Raw genomic sequence first — 20,541 nt, forward strand, 5'->3', positions numbered from 1 at the left:
AACTGCATGAGTGTTTGTTTACGACAACAACAACAAAGAGTTTTTAAGTGCTGCAAACAAATTAAGGGGGCTGGTCATTGTCTATTCACCTCCCTTTCTGTCTCTCTCGTCTTTCTGTCTCCCCGCTCTCTCTGCATTTCTGTCTCCATTCCTCTCTCTCTCTCTCTCATTTCAACCCACCATACGATGGGTTTGCGGATTCGATGGGGTGGTCTACAGGGGTGGGCTAGTGGGGTGGGCTACCTCAGCATCTACCCTTTCTGGGCCTCAAGGCTATGCATGGGGGTTAGCATCGAATGGAAAAGATGGGTCACTGTGGGTGGGCCGGAAGGAATGCAACTGATCATATTGCTTTGGGGATGCTACATTGGGGGGTGGAGGTTGGCAATGAGCATACATTTACATCGTGCAGGAGTTTGTTATCCCCAGTTTCAGATTTTTAAACATGGAGGGCCATGTTCCCTGTTCCTTTACTGCTCAGTCAGGCCAACATGACAGTTAAGCATTGTGGCTACACGAAAGAAATGAGCAACAAAAGCAACAATATAGTCATTGTACAAACACACAGTTTTTTTTTTTTTGTAGAAATCATTGTACATTGTATACAAGCACATGCATTCAGGTACATTCCAGTCTAAATGTGAGACATATGTTTTGAATTCTGTCAAACAAAGGCTCTCTCATTCCCTAGCTGCCCTATCCAACTTCCAGTTTATTTCCCCTTGTACCTCTTCCCTTACATCCTATTGTATACTGAGTACTTAGAAGTTTCTTTATGAAAAATGGCTTTTCTACCAGTCTTGGTGGAGTTCATTGCTGCTACCTACCCCCCCCCCCCCTGCCATATGATCAGCTGTTGCCTTCCCTCTAGCCCACCCACAGCTTGACCCAGTTCCTCTTCAAGGAAATTCCATAAGAGGCCAAACCCCCATACATAGCCTTGAGGCCCAGAAAGGGTAGATGCTGAGGTAGCCCACCCCACTAGCCCACCCCTCTAGACCACCCCATCGAATCCGCAAACCCCCATACGATATTATTCATGTGACACTCGACTGTTGCGCATGAAAGTTCTGATCCTCACCCATATCACTGGCCCGAAACTTGATCATATGTGCAGAATGAAAAAAACGCATGCTGCATGGGGTGGCATTGTTTTCATTTCTACGGACACAAAAACTATAATCTATAATTGATAGAGACATATTAATCATTATGTCCTACCGCCAACATGGCACATGTCAACTCGACCCCGACCATCTTTCGAAAACACCATGTACCAAATCTTTATAACGTTATCCTTTATAAAATTACAACAGAGGGTTATACGTACGATCACATCATCTTGAAATCTCTTGACTCTTACAAATTCTACATTCTATCTTTTCGAAGGGAAAATCGGGTTGGATTGCGAATCATATCGATAATTGTAGGTGTACAGAGCAGGTAACGTTACCACGAGCAATCGAAATATTGAAGTTATAGCATAAAAGCGTATGCTTGCTCCCATTCTCGGTTTTAAAACTGAGCTCCGAGCACTATAGACAAAGATGGTATCTAGGCTATCTTTTTAATACTCTCGCACTTCATGTCATAAAACACAAAAATGTTCAATCATCTCAACCGGTGACATGCGTGACAACATTTCTGCTTGTGCACGTAAATTAGAATTCTCTCCTCCACTTTTACTGGGCCCGACAGCTTCTGACTCCGCTCTATCGTTGACAGAACGACTGACTTAGCCTGGAAACTTCCAAGACATTTGGGTATATCTACTACTTGACTATGGTTTGAACTGGTCAAAACACGCAAATGAGGGCGTTCTAGGATGAGACCAGCGCCCGGCCTAAAATGCTTCAAATATTTTCGGGTCCAACACATGGTTGCTGGTGTTTTTTTTAGCATCGCATTTTCAATAGCGCGAAGCTTGAATTTCTAAGTTGTATTTTTCATACAGATTAACGTCACAACTACTAACAGCCGAGTCTACAACTTCACTGTGGCCTGGTACCCAGAGTCGGACCATGGCGCTGCGTCTGTGCGTGTTTGCTATCCTAATCACCAGCGCACTGTCCCAGCTCAGGACAGCATCTGAGAGTAGGTTCATATACTCCGAACAAGGTAAGAAGACACTTTTGTTCTTTTTGTGAGTGTTTTGTGTGTCAAGAAGAAGTTGGTTTCGAGTGTAACATGCTTTGGAAAGCTAACGTTTGGAAATGACTTCGATGGCAACTTTTATACTCATATGATTTTATCGAAAGTAGCCTGAATGTGCAATGAACGTGTCTGTTTTTCAATGACTCTCCGTGAATTTTTCATCAGTTCCATTCTCATACGATATCTCTCCGCTTCGTCATTATTGATGACATTACAGTTATTTATTCAATGCAGTTAATGCTGTCATTGAAATTTGAGTGTTTCTCTCAACTTTCGTCCATTGAACTTCCTTGATTCAACTGTTCCATCAAACCGAGAGAACTTCCAACTGAATTCAATAACCTGAAGGCCTTGGAAATACCCATATGTCACGAATGCTTAGTTATCTTTACATCGCTAGTTAGTACCAAGATCCTGATCTTCCATAGAAAGTATGCATGAGCATGCCTTACATTTTACACTAGGTCAGCAGCGACATCTGTCGCACATGTTTTGAATTGCAATCCTTGAAACTCAGGAAAGTATTTTGATGAGATATTTATGATTTAATGAGACAAACCTTCAGTTAAGTGTGCCCCTTTTTTCCTGTTTTCAGACAGGGTTTGTGCGCTCGGAATGGAATCGGGAGCCATTTTGAACGAACAGGTTACTGCATGGTCGTACCAAGACTACTACACCCGACCAGCGATGGCTCGCTTTCACGAGTACGCACAACATCATCAATATACAGTACTAGTATGCATACACAGGCGCGCATGTCATTATCAGATCACGCAGTTTCCATTCCTAACGTTTCTTAGATGCACAGAGTACATTTAAATGTATATTGAGGAAATTGTACTGGATGAAAAACGTCACATTATCTATCAATCATCCCTTAGTACGGGTAAGGTAAGATTATAACCAAATCTTCAAATCAAGAGTCAATGGTTCGGAAATTACAACTTCTACAGATGTTTTACTTTTTCACTTTTCCCTTAGTTTGTGTCAAACGGTCTTGCCTTGAACAAAACTTGAAGCTTGAAATGAGTATTGATTTCTATCGGCTTTTGTTATGAATTAATTGTACCCAGAACATTTCAAGTGTGTAACAAGATTCATTGTTCTTTGCTCCTTGTACCAACAGGTGTGGCTGGATATCGGGGATATCTCTAGACGAGTGGGACTTTAAGGACTGGGTGTACAGCCGCCTGCCCTACTGGATGGATAACGTGCCGTGGGAGGATTGGGACGGGCTGGAGTATCTCCAGATCGACATGGCGCTGTCGACGGAGATCACCGGGGTGGCCACCTTGGGCTACTGTCAGAAGGACTACGCCGTCACGGAGTTCACTCTCCGGTACAGCGAAGACGAGGAGAATTGGAAAACGTACAAGAACGGAACCTCGGAAGAAACTCCAGACTACGTGAGCTAACCAACTGTTTTATGGTTCTCGAATTTGGCCGGTGTCACGAAAAATTTCAGCTTCGACAGATTTTTGCTCAGCAGGGGTGGTGCGCACGCGTGTAGTTAAGGTCAGGATTAGGATTAGGGTAGGGTTAGGTTAGGTTAGCTAAAGTCACTGGATAACTAGGACCTAAAGCCGCTTTTCCAGGAGCTCTAATAATAATTAAGTATCGATAAAGTGTCCCTGTAAACCCCATCAAGTGTCGGGGCAAATATTCAGCAGGGGCAAAAATCTACATATCCAAGCTTTGAATCTCAGAGTCACGGTGCTCTCCATTGACACATCGATTATTAGATTTAGAGTACAAAATATGAAAATTCGCCTGTGATGGTGATTGATATCGCAAATGGCTTTGATCCAACACCAATTGATGACATCACGTTTCTAAGGTCACGTGTCCTTAGTGATTGGCCCTTCATTGAAGTCATTATTGGCTCTATGATTGAAGCCTCTAGAAGTCTGTATCAGAGACTGCCTGAAAATTCGGTGGGATAGCTTCTTGCGTTAGAACCATTGTTAGCACTATTCAAGGGATAGTGGCCCGCCCCGAAGTGTTTTTACGGTGACATAACGACTAATAACCTAATGGCCAAGGAATAAACCACCGAGTGAGTGAAGCGTATGTTGTTATCATCTACCCTATCTAAACCGACATTGTTAAAAGTTGAAATCCCATCATCCATAGAAGTGTGTGTTATTGGCCTATAATCAACTCACGGCTCTCTTGGTCTTCTTCATTAACCAATGCTTATGACGTTTTGGCCGTATAACCAATGGGAATGGGGGCTTATGATTGGTCCACACAGCCTCGTATATAACTGATACTGTTAACGCTTGCCATAGATATTCATCGGAAACGAAGGGTGGCATATCGGTATGGACAGGTCCGACGCAGTGCAGCACACGCTGGACTACCCGTTCGTGACCCGGTACGTGCGGATCTACCCCGTGGACTGGATCGGCAAGAACGGTACCGGTGTCCAGCACAACCCCCCTGCCATGAGGGTCGAACTGTTCGGGTTTCGACTTCAGAATGGTATCGAAAATAAATCAAATCGTGTCATCTGTCTCTTTTTTTACTCAGTCATAGCTTTGAGGACCCTGTATGCTTATAGGGATTAAGATTTTTACAGCTTGAATTATCACAATGTTCTTAAGAAACATGTTGCATGTAAACTAACATTCAAACATCACATCACATAATTCCATAGTCAAGTCAAGTCAAGGCCTTTATTTCCTATTATTTATAGCTTAGGCCTATCATCCTCTCTTTTTCTTCACTGGTTAGTCCCTTTATTTGCATTAAAGAAGGTTAAGTAGTTCTTTTGTCATGGTGTATCATACTACTATGCATGATTACAAATGTTTTTGTAATAGCACAAAGATATCAGAGGCTGAGCTGAGCGCATCGAATTTTTGACCGTTCTTCTACAGTCTACCTAAGTCTTATCAAGTGATATCATTGGTCAGGAACCGTCCACCATCTCTGTTGAGCGATGGCTGATGTGCCCTGATGTACATGGCCTTCTTGAGTCCTCTAACGAAGTGTTTCCTTTGTTTTGTATCATTACAGACGCGCCGGACCTGGATGCGTACGACCCCTACAAGGCAGTACTCAAGTCTGACAAACTCAGTGAGTCTTACATTGCCTCCAATGTTAACGTTACCTCTCTATGTATATAATACGTTAACGTTGAACTTTGTATTTACAAGTCTTCACCGTGAAGGGCGGTAGAATCTAGCAGTGCTAATAAGTTGCATTTTCGTGACTATTGTTCTACTTTTCGGCTCTCACACAGCAACAGCAATATTTGCAATAATGGTGATCGTACACAAGATAACAGTTACACAAGCAACAGGATACAGGTTGTGTAAACTTGCGGTTTCAGGTAGGGTCCAGTACCTTTCGTCAGTGACTAAGTCCTCAGCAGTCACTGGCGAAAGGTGCTGGATGCTACCTGAAATGCCTGACCGTTTACAAAATCTATCCAGTTCTTATGTATCTTATTGCCTGGAGTAAAGTCCCGGTTACACATAGCCGAACATGGCCTCCCGACCTTCCCCCAACCATGGTTGTGACTGGTTAGGGATCACGGTCGGTTGTGGTTGGCGAGTGTTCAGCGTGGTAGGCTCCGAATGTTTTAAAATTTTGAAAACATTCGGCTGTGGACGGGAGGTCTGGAATGGGTAGGCTGGTGGTTGGGAGTAAGTCAGTAGTGGTCTGGGTGTGTTTGGGAGTCAAATTTGACTGGTCAGACTGCTCCCGACCTACGACCAACCTCGGTTGGCTAGTGGTCGGGAGCCATGTTTGACTATGTGTAACCGGGGCTTGAGGTAACACGACCGTACATGCTGTTTCTATCAGGACCGGGGCCTGCCTGCCCGAGGACCCACTTCACGTGCAGCGACCTGTCCTGCGTGCTGGACGTGTTCAAGTGCGACGGGCGAAACGACTGTCCTGGTGGGGAGGACGAGGAAGAATGTCGTATGTATGAAACCTTTATTTTAGGACCTGTAAGTCCCAAATCCGGTTTACATTAAGTTAAATTACCCTCGTAATCAAACACCGACCAGTAGCCATGGGAACCCGGCCTTTGGTCCTGCCGGGACGGTGCCTCGTTCATGTCATTAACTAGTCTCTACCAGACTAACTACGCCAGCTATAGGGAGAATATTTGCCAGGGTTTCATTGGAAGGCGAAATGTGATCTTCACCGTGGACTGACTCTACTGGCTAATTGTTCCCTTTTCTGCCGAATTCTACGATTCATACGCCCGTAAGAGGGCCTGGTGGAGGCTAGTCATTAACCTCGCCGTACAATCGGCGATTTGATTGGTTCTCGCTCTAAGCCTCCCCTCCCCTTGCGGTCGGCCTATGACAGATCAGTGAGACTATGAATGTAGTTCGATCCTTCTGTAGCCCCTTGTTTGTTTGTTTGTTTGTTTATTAGGAATCTCCATTAGTTACATTGAACTATTCTTCCTGGAGTCCTCTACACACAATCGAATAAAATACATAACAACAAATTATACAGATAATGTTGATCAGACAACTAGCATAAATCAATCATTAACGTTCTTAACCTTATCATATTATACAATACATTAAATTACTCATAACGTCAATCAATCAATTCATCATTATCCTCATTCAATTAACATAAACAGAAACATTATTATCATATTATATCATACATGTACATAATATTATCATATATTGAATATTGTGGAGGTCAGAGGTCATGAAATATACGGATGTCCTATAGTCAAATTTACCACCATGAGCTGATAGGTGAGTTTTTATGTCTTTGAGTTTTTGTCCAGGACCAGATTTTTACTTTGAATGCACGTGGATTTGAGGATGTAATGTGAATTGGTAGAGTGTTGTATGTTCTGATAGCTCTGTATAGGAAGGTTCGAGTAATGGCATTAGTTCTGGGTTTGGGTAGCAGGAATGCTCCTTTCTGTGCTAGTCTGGTGTTGTGAGAATGTGCGGTGTTAATTGTTTTTAAACGACTGAAAATGCATTTTGGCTGTTTTTCCTTTGCTACTTTATGGAATATGTTGATAGTGCCTGTGAAAAGTCTTTCTTTTACTGAGGGCCAGTTTAACTGATTATGTAGTACATCTAGGTTTGCGTCAAAACATGCACCTGTTGCCAGCCTAGCTGCTCTATTCTGGATAACTTGCAGTTTGTCTAGGTGGGTCTGAGGCGATGAGGACGTGAGTACTAAGCCGTAATCTAGGTGAGATAGGACCAAGGTCTGTATCACAGTTTTCAACAGGTTGGTAGTGAAGTATTCCTTATATTTCCTAATTGAAGCAAGAGCTCCTGCCATCTTCATCTTTGTTTTGTTTACTTGTAGAGCCCATGAGAGCTGCTGATCCACAGTGACACCTAGTAAGTCCGCCTGTTCCACCTGTGTAATGATTTTGCCCTCGATGGAAAGTTGTAGCTTCGGCTTCCTTTTTAGCCTATGTGGTGAACCCAAGATGATTGATTTTGTTTTGCCAATGTTGAGGATTAACTTGTTTGTCCTCACCCAATTCCATATCTTAGATAAGTCTGTCTGCAGCTTATTTTGTAATTCTGTAATGTCAGAAGCTGATGTGGATGGGGTGGAATCATCGGCATACATCACGACCACACTTTGGGTAGTTACCGTAGGCAGATCGTTTGTGAAAATACAGAAGAGTAGGGGACCGAGGCAGCTGCCTTGGGGTACGCCACATTTTGTTTCAATGAATGAGGAGTAGCTTCCATTTACAAACACGCATCCCCTTGTCGTTATGGTTCGTTTAAAAAGCAGCTGCCCGCTGTATTACAATGCTATTGGGAAACATGCAGTGCCGCAAAACCAGTACAGGCAGCCTCTGTTAAAATAAGATGAAGATGAATATTCTTCCTAATTACAAAGGACTACAGTAATCCTTCCAAGCTATCTTCAAAAGCTTCCTCTGTCCATGGTGCTGAAGAAGGGCTGTGTCCCTTCCAGCTGTTCTAATGGTGTTAGGTGGTCGAGACAAGTATAGGATGGTGGTAAAATCGGTCTGGTAAGCACTTTTTTACTCACTGTGGGGAGGATGGACAGATAAATATGAAAATGGTACAAAAGTTACACTTCATTTACATTATATATATATAATGTAAATGAAGTGTAACTTTATATATATACACACTAATGGAGTTTCTCTACACGTTAAGTCTTGCTTTCTTGAAATGCAGGTTGTGGGGTGGGTGCTTTAACACACTTGTAACATACTGTTTTTCTCTTGTTTTTGTTCATTTTGTAGCGTCTGCAGGCTGTGCTCAGTTCAGTTTTGAGTGTGACTCTCGAGGAAAGACGGAATGTGTGTCTCTGTCTTTTTTCTGTGACTTCAACTTGCAGTGTAGCAACCGCCGGGATGAACTACACTGTGGTAAGTTCAGCTTTCAAAGTTAAAAGTGATCACAACCATTGTTTGTCTACAGGTAAACAGTTGTAGGAATCATAATTCCTACAACATTCCTACAACATTCCTACAACATCTCTGCTTTAAAAACATGGGAGCTGGTATGATTTTGCTCATCTCCGTTTATATAGCCCTTGGGCAACATGGGCCAGTGCAGTATGGGGCTAGTTCATTAGTAGCAGAGTAGGTCCAACTTCATTACTCTTTCTAAAAAGTGTAGAGAACGCAGTATGTACCATGTCTTTGGTATGACCCAGTCGGGGTTGGAACCCCCGATTTTTCGTGGGGTCGTGTGGCGTAACGACAGGGTGTTTATCCCAGAACCCAGCGGTCCCGGGTTTGAGTCCCCTGACGCCACCGATGTTGTGTTCTTAGGAAAGATATTTAACACGAATTTTCTCACTCCATCCAAAAATGGGTACCTACTAGGGGTGGGTACCGGTACATAAAATTCAGGTCCGGTCCAGGTCCAGGTCCAGGTCCAGAGGGTCAGGTCCAGGTCCGGACCTGTACCTGTACCTGATTATAGTAGTGTCGCAGTACATCATATTTTGGAGAACGAGACACACGTAAAAGTCTCCAAACGTCATGTCTGGAACGATATAATTTCTTAGGTTTGCAGTTTGTCTCAAAATTATAACTATACTCTCCTCGCCGTCTGTTTACTCATCCTTTAAGTGTTTCTAGATATGATTCACAGCTAACGTCTTCGAAAACGACTCGTTAAATATGCTGTTTTATATTTTCTTAGACCAGTTATGTGGCCACCTGCTGGTAGCCTGGTACTATGAATTTTCTAATCGGTCCATAGGCCGGTCCACTGATTTTTACGGACCGGTTTTTTTGGACCGGTCCATTAAGAAAAACCGGTTTTGTACCGGTACACGGTACCGGTACCCACCCCTAGTACCTACCTTAAGTTTGGTAAAAGGCGGTGGAAGAATAACAACTCACTGCTTATATGGCATCAAAAAGGCATTGCGATTGGGACTACCTTTACCCTATCAAGCTTACTGTATGCCCTCTGTTTGTGGCGCTGTTAAAACAAGTTATAAAAACTTGAATGCAGTGCCACATGGTCCTTGCCTGTCCAAAAAGCACCCAATGGCCAAAAAAACACTTTCAGATTGCCAGGCGAACACCTGTCAAACAGCGTGTTATACTGCTGCAATATTTCTTTCCTACAGTCTATCCACCATGTGAAGATAACGAGAAGAGGTGCGGTTCTGAACAGTGTGTCCTGAAGTCCCAGGTCTGTGATGGCGTCCATCAGTGTTCGGACAGTTCGGATGAGCTCCGCTGTGGTAAGACTAACGTCGACGTCTGCGTTTTTACCCTCTAATTCCAGGCGGCCCGTCGCTTGTATACGCGGGTATCTCATTGGATCCGAGGCACGTCGGCGACAGAACGATTTGACAGAGCGCCCAACGAGTGTCATCGATAAAAACGAATCTTTTTACGTGTTTTGTTGTCTTTTTATAGTCATACTTAACTTGTACATTTTGCATGATATTTCCATTATGAAGTCAAGGGTAACACAAATCCAATTTAGGACGCCAACGTGCCGCAGCTTCTGTATACGTATCGCTTGTATGCCTGCCCTTCTCGCTGTGTCAGCACTTGCCAGCCGTCATGATCACCAGCCAATCATGTCGCCGGTCAAGACGTGTCATGATTGGTTGGTAACATTCCCTCTAACAACATGGGGGGGAATGTCTGATTGGCTGACGGCTGACCAGCGCTAACGCTGAGGAAAGGAAGGAACACAGGCCGGTAGGCCAGGGTTGTTGCCTGACATATACAAGCGGTGGGCCTCGCATGAAAGGATGGCAAACACATCGTTCATATAAAATCTCATAGCGCGGCAGTAATGTTTAATTTCACACAAATAATATGTTCTCCTTCCGCCTGGCTAGACTTCTGCCCAAAAGGTTTCCAGTGTTTTGACGGGTCGTGCCTGAATATCGAGCGGTACTGCGATGGACAGATAGATTGCATGGGGTACATAGGGGAGGACGAACCCTTCGACTGTGGTACGTTTGTTTGTTTGTTTGTTTGTTTGTTTGTTTGTTTGTTTAAAAGCTACATCATTTTTAATGTATTATAGACTTTTTAGTCTTCCTGAAGTCATTTTGTAATGCTAGATACAGACATAGATGTAATGTAGAACGACAATTTAACACATGACTCTACCTTCATCGATCTTCGAATAGAATTACATTACATGCATCTGGTAAGTATTCTCTTCAAGCAGCAACAGTTCAGAGCTTTAAGGGAGTGGCTACTATTTGTGTCATCAATTTTTGTTACAGTCATTCTGAGACACTCGTGTTCTATCGACAGACCTGTAAAGCAATCCACATTAGTCTGTTCCGCCTTGATGCTAAATCCGTCAACTAGTGATTTCAAAGTCTTGTTTATTTTGTTCCATATAGATTACAAAGACCCAACTTTCACGTGCCCAGAAGAAGGACAGGTCCGCTGTAAGAACGGGGTATGCGCGAACCCGAACGACACCTGTATCTTCAACAAGGACAACGAGGGGATCATGATAGGGTGTCGGGATCTTACCCACCTCAGGCCATGCTGTGAGTCAAACGTGGACGTTTTTCTCTTTATTTGAAGCTGTACGTCATGTACGTGTGGAATGTTAGTGCTGGATACTGTAGGTTTTATTCAAAGTGCATCAGTTGACTCGATGTAGACTTAACTCCCTAGGAGGCTATCAGAGCAATGTCATATGTTCAGACAACAACAATGTAAAGCTCGGAGGTTCGGTAGACAGAATGGCAACATTGTAAGGGAAAAAACACTGGCAAAATGGAGTCGACAATTGAAGGAAATATGATATGCATATAGCTTCGGTGTCTCAGGCATGCATTATGATACATTAGAAGACGGACCTTACATCTAAACTGCACTAATAGAATGCATTAGAAGAGTTTTTAGAATATTTTCAACTCTAGTACAACCTCATAAGCTTCGCCCCTGAGGCGTTGCCAGAAGAAGCTTATTATATCTCTTTCTTTTTGGGAGGGCAGCAAAAGAGTTTGTGTGTCCGATAAACCACCTGCAGTGCAACCTGGGATACTGCATCCCGCAGCACATGAGGTGTGACGGGAAGATGGACTGTTCCACCGGGGAGGATGAGGAGAACTGTGGTAAGGAAGGAAGGAAGGAAGGAAGGATGGATGGATGGATGGATAGAACGAATGAATGAACTAACGAATTAACTAACATGATATGAAGGCGTTCAGTTGTAGGTTATGTAGTAGCCTGTATTTCTATAGCTTCCCAGTTCTCACTAAATCAAACAACACAACACGCACACACACACACACACACATAACGTTATATCATCATCGTCATCATCATCATGACACGCGCGCGCACACACACACATCATCACACACACACACACACGCACACACACACCTTTGGGTTTGTATTGATAGTTATTGATCTGTTGCTTTGGTGTGACAGAAAGTTACGAGTGCCCAGGTGCCCACCGCTGCAACAGTTTCGGCAGCTGCACTCCCATGAAGAACCGCTGTGATGGCATCAGACAGTGCCCACGTGGGGATGATGAGTTCAACTGCGGTAAGGCTTAGCAAACATGACTGTTTGTTTATATATTTGTTTGTTTATTTATTTTGCAGTGCAGAGCCAGTATTCCGTCACGTGTCGTAAGACATCGATTCTGCATCTGTGTAGGTACAATCTGTGACACAAAAGACCAGTACCCCAGGACTTGCTTTTTGGACGCTTCAACGGAAAAAGATTAAACAGATAGAAAGATGAATTGAATTCTTAATCTAAGAGGATTGAAATGGTGATAGTTACAGTGTTTGTTGACTGTGAAAGGTTTCTCATGATGTGCATGAACTCAGGGTGCATGTTTACCCTTAAGTATTTTGCCCTACCAGGTATCGATTGCCCTAATGGCTGCAACTGTGAGGGGCTGGCTTTCCTTTGTGCAAACAACAAGTTTGACGTAACACTGGATAAACTGACCAAACAACTTCGAAAACTGTGAGTGTTTCACTCAGTGCTTGATACGTATAAACTCTTTAATTGTATGGGTCCTTTATATTCATCCTAGGTTGTCTATGTAGCTAGTTGATTTATGATAAGTGTGATGACCAATGATGTGTTGTTAAAGTGATGCAAGTAATGCCCAACTGTTGGTTGGTTGACTAGTTGATTTGATAAGCATATTGACCAATGATGTGTTGTTATAGTGATGCAAACGACTCCCGACTGTTGGTTGATTGTCTAGTTAATTTGATAAGCGTATCAAACAATGATGTAAGTAACCCCCAACTGTTGGTTGGTTGGTTGGTTGGTTGGTTTGATTACAAGTGACCAATGGCGTGTTGTTACAGTGATGCAAGTAACGCTGACTGTTAGCTGGTTGTCTAGTTAATTTGATTACAAGTGTATGGACCAATGAGGTGTTGTAACAATGATGCAAGTAACCCCCAACTGTTGGTTGGTTGGTTAATTTGATTACAAGTGACCAGTGATGTGTTGTTGCAGGGATGCAAGTAACGCCCGACTGATGGAGATCGAACTGGCGGTTAAGAATGACGTTAACGGAACGGCACTGCAGAACGAAACCCTGTTAGACCTGTCCAACTTCAAGTTGTTAGGCGAACTGTAAGTCTGTTTTAGTCATATAACAATTCCACACAATGTGACACATACTCTGACATGGTAGTTATCTAGTTAGCTTGCTCCATAACCAATTGTCCTTATCATGCGCAAGCAACCATGCATATCTCCACAACAATGATATTTGGACACCGTCCGCCCTTTGGATAAGTCCCGTTAATACCAACAGATTTCGATAATCAGTTATTAATAGTAAACAGTTCAATACTAACAGTGCTACAAATGTTTAAAGACGTTTCTTATTCTAAAGCTACAAAATCGTGAATGAATAAATGGTCAGGTCTTTATGTGAAAAGTGCTGTATGTTTTTAAAGAATTTGACGTGTCTGTGATGTAGTGCTGTGTACCTTAACTCATGTTCAGGTTCAGGTCTGTATTCAAGTCCGGAGGATCAGGTTCAGGTCTGGACTTATAAGTCCGAACCTGCACCCATGGCGTATGTGTGTTAGAAATACGTTTTTCGGTTACATGTAAAATTTCATGTTGGCATTAATTTTACATGTAATTTGAAATATATACATGCAAAACTATATGCAGTCAGTGGTAAACATAAAAGCTCAGTAATAAACACATCAACAGCAATGTTTTCGTCTTTTTTATGGCACAAATTTCACGATCTATGGAAGGTTTTAGATGGTTTAGAACATACGGGAGAGTATAAGCGAGATATATTTTTTGCAAGTCCGGACTTGGATCCCGACGTTTAATTACTTGAACCTAAACGTTTTTACAAGTCCAGTCCAGTTCAGGTCCGGGATTTAGGTACGCAGCACTACTGTAATGTGTCACTTTGTTTTGCAGCATCTTGAGGAACACGAGTTTGCACTACATCGGCAACAGCACACTGGAGGCACTGGCCAACCTGTACTATCTGTGAGTTCTCCGTTAAACTCTACAACATCTACAACACGTTTCATGACAATCCATCCATAGCTTATTGGGTTATGTTGCTAAACTACAAGCAAATATACATCCAAACGCTACCGAATACACAACCTTCTTGGCGAGGGTAATAGAGGGAAGGGTTAAAATTGATTTTCAGAAAATCTCAATAAAGAAATCCACGAAGAAGAACTAAGATGTAAATTATTTCATAGTACGATAGCACTGACAGTCATCGTATGTTAAGGGAAAGACATTGATGTTTTTCTCCTTTACAGAATAAAAGATTTCCACACTTCTAATTATGACATGAAATTTTTTTGCTAACTTTCACTGAAGATCATGGCCAATTTATTCAAGAGATGAACCAACAAGAATTGTGGGGAATATTGATTATTTGTCTGTCAATCGAAGAAAACGTTTCATTGCTAACTTGAGGAAAGCACAATATTTTGAACATAAAAAAGTTAACCGTGAACAGAAACGAAAGATGATAACGTCCTCTTGATCTAAAAGGAAAATTTGCCATGATGGTTTTAAACACTAGCTCTGTTACCTTGATACACTGTAGACAATAAATATATACGTATTTGTTATTTTGCAGTGATCTTAGCTTCAACGAGATTAGTACTCTCGAGGGACAACCTTTCAAGTACCTCCGAAGGCTAGAATTTCTGTACGTATCGGGAACCCGAAATCTAATTTTCCATTCCTACCGTCTTCCAAGTTTCCTATCTAGATGATACGGTTACTATATTGACATCAATGACGTCTCAATAAAGCTAAAATTCAATCAAATATTTTGAATGAAAAATGGTTGGTACATTTCAATTGACAGGTTTTGTACTCGAGTTCCTTGTTAAAGTTGAAAAATAAATCCTACCTGAATACTTCATTTAAAGCTTTGATTTTTTTGGTGTTATTTATGTTACAGTATAGTATGAATTGATTATTCTGTAAAGATCAACATTGTTGCAATAACGAAGCTGTTTTGATGGTGCATAATTAAAATGGGAGTCCCGTGTTCGAGGGGATGCCTCAAGCACGTTAGAACAGCCTCATTACTCAGTTGGGTACCTACTAACGTTAGCTGTAATAATACAAAAAGGTGAATGATAATGATACTCGTGCTCATCCTGCAGGGACCTGAGTGCCAATAAGATCTTCAGTGTGGATAACGGTGCCTTCATGCTCGCACCGGATCCATCAGATCCAACCGCAACTTCAAAACTGGTCAACCTGTGAGTTGACTCTGAATTTTTGCTGTTTGTAATCATGTTCAAAGTGGTATTGTGACCTCTTTCATACTCTTGATATACTGTGTGACCTTTTCTAGGGCAAATATGTAATGTTATGCACCTTTCTGTCCGTTAAAATGTTTGAATCAAAATGTTAACGGCTGAAAATATGTAAAAAGGTACTATTGTAGAATCTGACCGATCAAAACATCAAAACAATATCACTGGTTTTGCTCATTTTTCTACATCATAAGTTGAATCTACCTTATTGACGCTCCACAGCGTATGAATGCGGCTTTGTTGCGTCATGAGGGCGTCTTGAAATATGGGGTGCTTCGTGAGGCTTGTATTCGCGTTATCCAACGTTAATGCTGGAAATGTGGAAAAACGACGCTAATATGTTTTAAAGAATTAGTTGCAGATGTCAATTTGAATGGTGAATTTTAAATTCAATTTTTTTCAATACGTACCTTTAAGATATCTCAGTACACTACAACCGATATTTATCTCATTGGTATTGGTATTTAGAATGAGAGATACCTCTTTAAAAAAACTAACACTAACACGAAGATTGAAATACATATCATCAAGGAGGTTAAATATACATTCAACCTCCTTGATATCATCAATCTCTTGTCTAAATTCTAGGCGTCTCCAAGACAACCAGATCACCGAATTCGGCCCAGGCATGTTTGACGGCCTGACGGAGCTCAGCGAGTTGTAAGTACAACAGCGTTCATGTTTGACATGTGTTTCTTTGGATAATATTTTGCAACATGGTATAAAGTAGTGTTTCAAGTGTACGTTGTCTACATTTCCGTTTTTTATTGATCTCTCTCAAAAGTTTCTTTTTTGAAACTCATCAATTTCAATCAGCTTCCATATAGGAGATTTTGTTAAAGATCAAGCTATTCAGAAGCTGCCAACTGAGTAAAACGTAATGTTTATCTTTCTATAGAAGGATACTAAGGTATCTACAGTTGATAGGTAGCTCGCCGATTTCAGTTCAACTGAAAAGAAGAATGTTACATTCAAAAAAACTTTTTCCCTGTTTACAAGTTTACAACAGGTCGGTATCCAATTTTCTCCGTTATTTGACCTGTAATCCCTCTTTCATTCATTGTAGGCACAGTGACAGCTACCTGTTCATCTGTGTGGCTCTCACTCAGACGAAACAACTCGACACGTTCAGCCCTCAACCCAACGAGTTGTCCTCCTGCGAGGACCTCATCGCCCGCCAGGGCCTGCGCGTGGTCATGTGGACCTTCGCTAGCTTCGCCATTCTCGGCAACGGTTACGTCATCATTCGGCGTATCATAGCCGAGCGGGATCAGTCCCTCGGAAAGAGCCGAGTCCAAAACATTCTTGTCCTGAACCTTGGCATCGCCGATTTCTTGATGGGCGTCTATCAGATGATCATTGCGTCTGTTGACGAGTATTATCGCAACGTGTACATCTGGAATGACGAGAAGTGGCGCGCCAGTTGGCTGTGCGAGTTCGCTGGCTTCGTCTTCGTGGTGTCCAGCGAGGTGTCGGTTTGTTCTCTCGTCCTCATCACGGTTGATCGTTTCATCTCCGTTGTGTTTCCTTTCAAAACGGAGTGGAAGATTAACGTGAACCAGGCGTGGACCATGATGATTGCGATCTGGGCAATCGTCGCTTTCCTGGGCGTGTTTCCTCTCATGGGCGTGCCGTATTTCCAGGACGAGTTTTACGCTCGTTCTGGGGTGTGCCTGCCCCTCCATATCACCGCGGAGCGTCCTGCCGGATTCGAGTTCTCCGTGGCCATCTTCATGGTCTTCAACTTCATCGCTTTCCTGCTGATCATGGGGAGCTACATCGCCATGTTCATCTCTGTCCGCAGCGCCGGGAAGGCGTCCGGAGAGGCTGCGGGGAAGCAGAAGGCTGGCCAGACTCAGACCATGACCACTCGGATGACCATGATCGTGCTGACCGACTTCTTCTGCTGGTTCCCGGTCACTCTGATGGGCATCATGGCGCTGACCGGCGTCGCTCTCCCCGGGGAGGTTTTCGCTTTCACCGCCGTCATCATTCTGCCGATCAACTCGGCTCTCAACCCTGTCCTGTACACCGTGTTGGCCATCAAGGCCAGGGGCAAGAAGAAGCCGCCCGGGCCAGTTCCTCCCGGAGGGAAGAAGCCAGGGGGCCGGCGGTGTGCCCGGGAAGAAAGCAGGCGGGCCCGTAGGCGGGAAGAAAGCGGGTGGTCCTGGTGCTGCTGGAGGGAAGAAACCATGTGCCGCTGGAGGGAAAAAAACGGGTGCTGCTGGGGGGAAGAAACCGGGTGCCGCTGGAGGGAAGAAACCAGCTGCCGCTGGAGGGAAGACACCGGGTGCCGCTGGAGGGAAGACACCGGGTGCTGGAGGGAAGAAACCAGGTGCCGCTGGAGGGAAGACACCGGGTGCCGCTGGAGGGAAGACACCGGGTGCTGGAGGGAAGAAACCAGGTGCCGCTGGAGGGAAGAAACCAGGTGCCGCTGGAGCAAAGAAACCAGGTGCCGCTGGAGGGAAGAGAGCAGGCGGTGCCGCTGGAGGGAAGAAAGCAGGCGGTGCGGGTTGAAGGAAGAAGTAGCGGACTGAAGTCTGGCGTGCTGAAGACGCCGGCACAAATAGTACAAAAAAGTAGTTACGCCTGCAGGGACCCTGACTTAAAGTCGATATCCATGTAATTTCTTCAGGCAGAATCAAATTCACTACAGTGTGAATACATTTTGTGCATGGTTCATGGATAGCTTTGTATTGTAATCAAGATCAGCTTGAGGTGAACACATCCAACTGAAAGTTATCGCAGCTTGATTCCTTTGTAGTATCAGTTTAGATGATCACATATTCAACAAGTGTAATGAAATTTGAAGTAAGGAATGTAAAAGATGCATTAATTCCTAATCAATTTGAAAATTCAAACAGCTAGTTTTCATGTCGATGAAACTATATTCAAGCAGGCAAGAAGTTAAGATTTAAAAAGAAAGGAAACACAATTACACCACTTTTATCGTTTTGAACTACTGTTACAAAGGTCACTCTAACATTCTTTATTTTTCTTGACACTTAGAAAAAGGCCATGGCTTGGACCGGTCGGACACCAGAATACGTGCAGAGTACATATGTATGATACTAAATGATATAAAATCAGTACTAAATCAGTTGTCTGTGCGTGTCTTTTTGTGCTATCTTGCATCAAAAGAAAGAAAGATGTAAACTGACATAAGTGTCACTTTGCAATTATGATCTTTGAATCGTAATCATGTAGGAATGACTAGTACTGGACAAACAAAATGCTCTATATGCTATAATCGACGTATGATTTTAATTATAAATTAATTACCGCACATCGTTTGTGGATGAGCATTATTCACCAACATCGGACTGGGATCAGGGCGTTTTGCGGGTCCATTGAAAATGCCTAATTTTATAGGTTTTTTTACGGATATAGGTCGCTTTTTTTATAGAAGTCAAAGAAGTTTACAACAAGGATAATTTTCCATTTTCGACATGTTAACCATAAAATCTACTTGATGTGGCGTAAGTTAGTACAGTGAAAATAGACCAGAGCGCGAGCGGAAATTGGTACAGGGAAAATTTAGCTCATGAGAGTACAATATAATGACACATGTAATACAATTTAAGTGCACGTTTCTTGGGCTCTCTACGGAAACGCAGGAAGACTACTCGAGCTATGTGAATTGCATATACGGTGAAAATAGTCATTAGTGGGGAAGCACCACCTATCGAGTTGCTAGAAGACGGCAGGTAAGGCGCAGGTGGCGCACGCAGAGGGCAAATCAGCACCAAGGACACCACCAATATTTGCCCTCAGCGGCAGATGTAACTGTTTGGTTATATACAGATTTGATACAACAACAAAAAAACGTTGCAACAATGGGAGCCAATGCCCCTAACTGTTTAAGTTGCTTCACCCTGAAATTACATGATGAAATAGCTATTTCAATCTCTCCACAGTTCAATGGATTAAAGAGAATAGACATAGTGCGTTTTCTATTCATTCCGCGAGAGAAAGTAGTCCGTTATATGAACTCCAAATGGCTTCTTGTAGACAGACTGTCGTTTGTGGCAATAGGGTGAATAGAAAAAAATCTGCATTTTCTCGTTGATAACAATATTCAACCTTCTTTAGTGGTTTCTAAATTTCTGAGCTGAATTCAGCACGACTGTGACGACGTGACGGTAAAGATGACATCGGAGTCAATGGAAGTAGTGAGTGGTGTTGAGCGGAAAATGAAGGTAAGGCCACAGCAAGTAAATTTTATGGATCACATCCTCCGCAGACTCCAAAATTAATGAGATAGGGCGAAAAAAAACAAGGCGGGCCAAAAAAACAAGATTTCTATATTTTCAAATTTTGAGATCATAAGTCTTGTTAAACAAGAATTGAGGCGACGAAATATGATATCATGACCAACAGGTCTTTTATTCCTGTATTCAACCAATGAGGTTTCATATATGATATAAAACATCCTTGATTCAACAGTTAACATGTCCTTGTAGATGTGTATACATCTCAATAGACTAACTACAACAAATGCAGAAAAGAGCTTGTTGTACCATCATCTGAAGCAACTACACTGGGAATTAATATGCGATGAAACACCTTGTGTATACAGCTCAATTAACTAGACCCCCCCCCCCCCCCCATTATTTATATAATGTCCTTGCTAGAACAAATGCAGAAAACAGCTTGTTATTATACCATCATGGGCAGGAACTACACTGGGTATTCATATGCAATGAAACACCTTAGACTGTCAACATTAAACTGTTCTTGAAGATGTGTATACAGCTCAATTAACTAGAACAAACGCAGAAAACACCTTGTCATACCATCATGGGCAGGAACTACACTGGGTATTCATATGCAATGAAGCACCTTAGAATGTCAACGTTTACGACATATTTGCCAATTTTTGGCATGTTGACCACCGTCGGAGGGCAATGAAATTTCTTGTTTTTTATTTCGAAATCAGGCGAAAATTAATGAGTTAAGTTAAGTTAGTTAAAGTGACCCGGGCGTCTTGAAAAGACGCATAGGGGTGGCGCCCATCTCCATTTCTATAGCCCTTGGGCCACACACATTTGTGCAAGTCACTACAGCAGGGGGCTGGTCCGCTGGTAGTGATGAGTGCTTAACTTCCATACTCTTTCCCAAATGCTGAGTGCT

The 20,541-nt window shown here is 42.8% G+C and overlaps 1 protein-coding gene across 1 annotated transcript; it reads left to right on the plus strand.

Annotated features, from left to right (window-relative positions):
* Positions 1 to 1,653: 1,653 nt before the first annotated feature.
* Positions 1,654 to 18,508, plus strand: LOC136430615 (G-protein coupled receptor GRL101-like). The gene is made up of 20 exons (XM_066421364.1): positions 1,654 to 1,763; positions 1,955 to 2,118; positions 2,750 to 2,858; positions 3,281 to 3,560; positions 4,446 to 4,638; positions 5,176 to 5,235; positions 5,968 to 6,087; positions 8,396 to 8,521; positions 9,742 to 9,858; positions 10,471 to 10,587; positions 10,990 to 11,142; positions 11,596 to 11,715; positions 12,038 to 12,154; positions 12,481 to 12,586; positions 13,094 to 13,213; positions 14,030 to 14,101; positions 14,715 to 14,786; positions 15,253 to 15,351; positions 15,997 to 16,068; positions 16,475 to 18,508. The coding sequence occupies exons 2-20, from the start codon at positions 2,022 to 2,024 to the stop codon at positions 17,943 to 17,945; spliced, it is 3,621 nt and encodes a 1,206-aa protein (XP_066277461.1). The 5' UTR covers positions 1,654 to 1,763; positions 1,955 to 2,021; the 3' UTR covers positions 17,946 to 18,508.
* The last annotated feature ends 2,033 nt before the right edge of the window (positions 18,509 to 20,541 follow it).

Source organism: Branchiostoma lanceolatum, chromosome 3 (genome assembly GCF_035083965.1).
Source record: "Branchiostoma lanceolatum isolate klBraLanc5 chromosome 3, klBraLanc5.hap2, whole genome shotgun sequence".
In the NCBI taxonomy this organism is placed as follows: Eukaryota; Metazoa; Chordata; class Leptocardii; order Amphioxiformes; family Branchiostomatidae; genus Branchiostoma; species Branchiostoma lanceolatum.

Excerpts from the sequence above, each read along its gene's own strand:
- LOC136430615 (XM_066421364.1), top strand. The coding sequence starts at position 2,022 with ATGGCGCTGCGTCTGTGCGTGTTTGCTATCCTAATCACCAGCGCACTG. Across the intron at positions 3,561-4,445 it reads CGGAAGAAACTCCAGACTAC|ATATTCATCGGAAACGAAGG; the intron begins GTGAGCTAACCA and ends CGCTTGCCATAG. Across the intron at positions 8,522-9,741 it reads CCGGGATGAACTACACTGTG|TCTATCCACCATGTGAAGAT; the intron begins GTAAGTTCAGCT and ends TCTTTCCTACAG.